Raw genomic sequence first — 4,630 nt, forward strand, 5'->3', positions numbered from 1 at the left:
GCGCTCAGCAATGTGGAGGTAAAGGAGGTGAGGAGGGTTTGGGGTTTCCCACTGTTGACACACACTAGGCTGGCAGTCTCTGTGCCTCAAAGTCTGCGGGTCCAGCTCTTCTCAAAAAAAAAAAGATGTAGCCCCACACAGCTGAGAAGGAGGTGAAGGAAGAGCCAGTGCTTTTACCTGGTTGGTTATCACACCATGTTGCACTGAGGGATGCAGGGGCGCTTTCTCCCGAGTGAGAGTGATGCTCCTGGAGGGCTGCAGGCTCCCTTGCAGAGGGTGCTGAGACTCTGATGCTGGAGCGGTCCTACCCTGGTGTGCTGTCCCAGAGGGCCTCTAAGGACATGGCACCCTGTTCTACTAAAGCTCTGTGTAAAGCTGGAAGGCAGTTTGGTGGCCGCTGGGCTTTTGTGAAGAAGCAGACACGGGGCAGCAAAGCAGCCGTGGAAGGCAAAGGCAGAGTGACGGTCCCGCTGGCCGGGGGTCCGCGCGGTGCCCGCGGCTCCGGGGCTCCCGCCGCTGGGGTGGCAGCTCCCGAGGAGCCCGGGGCCGGCAGCGCAGGTGGGACGCGGCTCCGGAGGGAGGTGGGCGGCTCCGGGGGTTGGCGGCAGGACCCGGCTGTCACTCAGCGCCGGGGAAAGTGACAGAGGGGCGGGGCGGCCGCGCCGGGCGCGTATTTAACTTGGGCGGCAGCGGCGGCGCGGCAGAGCGCGGCGGGCGGGAGGCGGCGGCGGGCGGCACGCTGTGACACCGGGCGACGCCGAGCCGAGCCGAGCCGGGCCTGGCTGCACCGCACCGAGCCGAGCAGGCAGCATAGGGCACGGAGCGGCGCCGCGGCTGGATGCGCTGAGTGCGGCGCGGACGACCGGCTCCCCGGAGCAGCGGCAGCAACAGCGGCACCGGCATGGGTCGCCGAGGCTGCTGAGCGACGGCCGAGCCCGCCCCTGCCCGTCCCCGCCGAGGAGCCGCCAGGGAATCGGGACGCGCCGCCTCGCCGGTGCTGGGGACACCCTCCGGCCTCCCAGCCCCATCACGCCGAGGATGCCCCGGGGGCCCGCGGGCCGCCCCCGCCGCACGCCATGAGGAGGAACCCGGCCGGGCCGCGGGCGCTGCCGCCGCCGCCCGCCGCCGCCTGAGCCCCGTGCCCCGGCCGTGCCCGCGCAGGGGCCGCCCGAGCGCCCCGGCGCCGTGACCCTCCTCCCGCCCCCTCGCCCGGCGCGCCCGGCTATAAAGGAGGGTTTTATTCTCGGGCTCCGGTCTCACGCCAAACCCTGTCACACCGTCTAGACGAGCTGTCGTGGGGCTCGGCCCAGCTGTCACCATGGCGATGGAGACGAGTCCGCTGTGAATTTTGGGGGGGAGCGAGCGAGAGCGGAGGCGGCAGAGGAGGAGGAGGAGGAGGAGGAAGGCTCGGCCGCCGCTGTGCCCTGCCCTCCCCCGCGGGGGAGGCTCGGACCCCCCGGCGCTGCCGACCGCGGCTGGAGCCGGCCCGGCGGGGAGCCCCGGGAGCCAGCGGCCGCGGGCGCGGGGCGAGCCTCAGATGCGGCTGTCACACAACCCCGGCCGCGCTATTTAAAGTAACGGGCCCCGCCGGACACTGGTGTCTCTGCCTATTTATGAGCCCCCGGGAGCCGGCGGGCGCCGCCGGGCAGCGCTAGGAGCCGAGGCCGCCGGGAGCAGCGCCGGGGCCCGCCCGGAGCATGACGGCGATCCGGGCGCTGCTGCTCTGCCTCTGCCTGGGGCTGCCGGCGGGCGGGCAGCCCTTCCTGCGCCTGCGACCCTCGCCCAGCGACAACCTGCCCGTCAAGGACATCGTGGAGCACCCGGACCCCGAGTACGACCCCAAGGAGCAGGACCTGGACGAGAGGACGCTGAGGAAGAAGCTGGGCAGCCATTTCGACCCCGGCTTCATGGCCGTGGCCGTGCCGGGGCCGGCCAACGCCTCGGGCGCCGCGGCGGCGGCGGGGCGGGGGCGGGCGGCGCTGCCGGCCGAGCTGCGGCGGCTGGAGCTGGGGCCGCCCCGGGGCCCGCGCCTGCGGCTGGGCAAGAAGGCGCGGCGGAAGGTGCTGCAGTGGCTCTGGGCGCACACCCACTGCCCCGTCTTCTACGCCTGGAAGGACCTGGGGGTGCGCTTCTGGCCGCGCTACATCAAGGAGGGCAACTGCCTGGCCGAGAAGTCCTGCTCGCTGCCCGAGGGCATGTTCTGCAAGCCCGTCAAGTCGGTCACCAAGACCTTCCTGCGCTGGCACTGCCAGGGCTGGTCCAGTCAGAAGTACTGCACCTGGATCCCCGTGCAGTACCCGCTCATCTCCGAGTGCAAGTGCTCCTGCTAAGCCGCCCCGGCCCCTTGCACTGCCGCCCTCCTCCTCCGGATGACTTTAGCGGGGGGGGGCTTTTTCGGGTGGGTTTTTTTGGGATAGTTTTTTTGGGAGGTGGTTTTTTTTCCCCACCTGCCAGAGCGAAGTGGGAGAAGATGAACCGCTTTGGAGTTTTGTTTTGTTTTGTTTTATTTTGTTTTTTATTTTTTTCTTTTTGTTAATTTTGCGGGGGTTGTTCTTTTTTTTATTTTATGTTGTTAATTTTTTTTTTCACTTGGACTTCTTTTAATATTATTTTATTCAAAAGGGGGGAAAGCGAACCCAGGAACTGCAGGGCAGGCCAAAGGCACAGTAAAGCACTACAATCAGATGTCTATTTTTATACGTATATAGCCTTCTAACAAAAGGAAAATTAAAAAAAAAAACTTAAAAAAAAGGAAAAAAAAAAAACCTACCAGCCGTGTAAATAGAGAGATTTTAAAGGAAAAGGGGGGGGGAAAATTGCAGCTGTTTTTTTATTATTATTATAATTATTATTGTTATTATTATTATTTTAAAGACATAGGACCACATTTTAAACCCATCCCCACAGAACCCAAGCACTTCCCTGCCGAAGGGAAGGGCAGAAATTTCTTGTAAAGATGTCTTTATCAAAAGGAGAAAAGGGGCGGAGGGTGTAAAAAAAGAAAAACAAGAACCGCAGCATCCCTGAGTGGTTGTTTCTCTGTGCTGTATTTTTTTATCTTCTTCAGACCTTGTCACTGATGTTTGAACTAATTTGCCAAGCTCTCTAGTGTTTTTTTTTTTTTTTAAGTGTATAACAATTAATTAAGAAGGAAATTTTAAAGAAAAGTACAAATCTATGAAAGAGTGGAATTGGTTTTTTTGTGTGGGAATACATATAGTGGTGTAGAGATGTTAAAGGAAATTTTCTGTGTACAGTTTATTTATTTTTAACGTTTGTGTATAGGAAAAAAAAAAGCTAGAGATTATGCCAGAAACTATTGGAAATGTTTACTTGAATATTCCTTTAAAAACATATCAATGTAAATATGAGCTATCACTGATCAAAACATTTTTAGCAATAAACTCTATCTTTGAAGAAAAACCCCATGCTGCACTCCAGCTCTCTGGGAGACCGGCAGAATTTCGGATTCTTACTCAGAGCAGGTGCTGAGTAAAGGGCTTTGCCTGGGCCACGCTGGTGTAAATCATGAGATGCCCCAAAAGTCGGGACAGCTCCTCCGGTTTCTGTCTCTCCGGGATTCCGCTCTGGGATTTCTTTGCGTGTATAACTCTAACCTGTTGGGGAGAGAGAAAAGCACCGACGGGAAAGAAATGTCTCGTAACGCATAAAAGAGCTGCGATGGCCCGGACTGGAGGTGTCACCTGAAGTCCTTGGGAGATTCCGCGCTCTGCGGCTCTTGGATTCGGCCGTCCTGCTGGCAGAGGAAGCGGTCGAGGTCGCTGCCCCGGCCACCAAAGCGCCTGACACAGCTTGGCAGCCCCGCGTGTGTCGGAACAAATGTTTTTTCTCGGTTGCCGCTACTAGCAGAGGAGGGAAGGATGGAGACGAGCCCTGCGCCCCTACCTGGTGCCGCGACGGAGCCCCGGGCCCGCGTCCCTGCCCGCAGCGCCGCTCGGTGTGTGGGGTCAGCGGAGCCCGCGGCGGCTGCAGCGCCGCTCGGTGTGCGGGGTCAGCGGAGCCCGCGTCCCTGCCCGCTGGCTGTGCGGGGTCAGCGGAGCCTGCCGTGGCCGCAGCGCCCGTACTCCCGCCGGAGCTCACGGAGCCGGGGCTAGGCAGGAACGGGACGGCTCCGCACGGGCGGGCTGGGGAGGAGCCCGGCGCCGGAGAGCGAGGGCGCTGGCAGTGTGAGCCCGCTGCCGACGGAGATCTGTCTGTCTGTCTGTCGGTCGGTCACAGGGATTGGGGCACGGCCCTGACGGGCTGCCAGGCCATTGCCTTGCATGTTCTGCGTGGGCTGCTGGTGCTGGAGGGGAAGGTCTGACCATTCCCTCTGGTGAATGAAATGTGTCTGAAACGTGCCCAAAACGGGCCCTCATCCCTGAGGAAAAATCCCTGCTGCCAAAGGCCCTGGCCAGTGAAGAGATGTTCTCCCCCAAAAGCAGCTGTGGAGCAGCAAGGAGACCCTGCCCCCCCTCTAGCTCAGCATGCAGCACAGGAGATCAGCATGACACCAAGCCCATGGGAAGGCACCAGGACCCTCCAAGGGGTCTGTCTTGTATCCCTCCATCATCGTCTGAGGGAACTGAGGTCCAGCAAGTCCCATGAAGCAGGCCTGCAGAGCCTGGAG

General features: G+C 60.8%; 1 protein-coding gene across 1 annotated transcript; it reads left to right on the plus strand.

The window, feature by feature from the left end:
* Positions 1–663: 663 nt before the first annotated feature.
* Positions 664–3,366, plus strand: LOC102073210 (noggin-2). The gene has a single exon (XM_014271386.3). The coding sequence runs from the start codon at positions 1,698–1,700 to the stop codon at positions 2,328–2,330; it is 633 nt and encodes a 210-aa protein (XP_014126861.2). The 5' UTR covers positions 664–1,697; the 3' UTR covers positions 2,331–3,366.
* The last annotated feature ends 1,264 nt before the right edge of the window (positions 3,367–4,630 follow it).

The sequence above is a fragment of the Zonotrichia albicollis genome, chromosome 16 (assembly GCF_047830755.1).
Source record: "Zonotrichia albicollis isolate bZonAlb1 chromosome 16, bZonAlb1.hap1, whole genome shotgun sequence".
NCBI lineage: Eukaryota > Metazoa > Chordata > Aves > Passeriformes > Passerellidae > Zonotrichia > Zonotrichia albicollis.

What these genes read in the sequence shown, in the direction of transcription:
- LOC102073210 (XM_014271386.3), top strand. Translation starts at nt 1,698, where the DNA reads ATGACGGCGATCCGGGCGCTGCTGCTCTGCCTCTGCCTGGGGCTGCCG.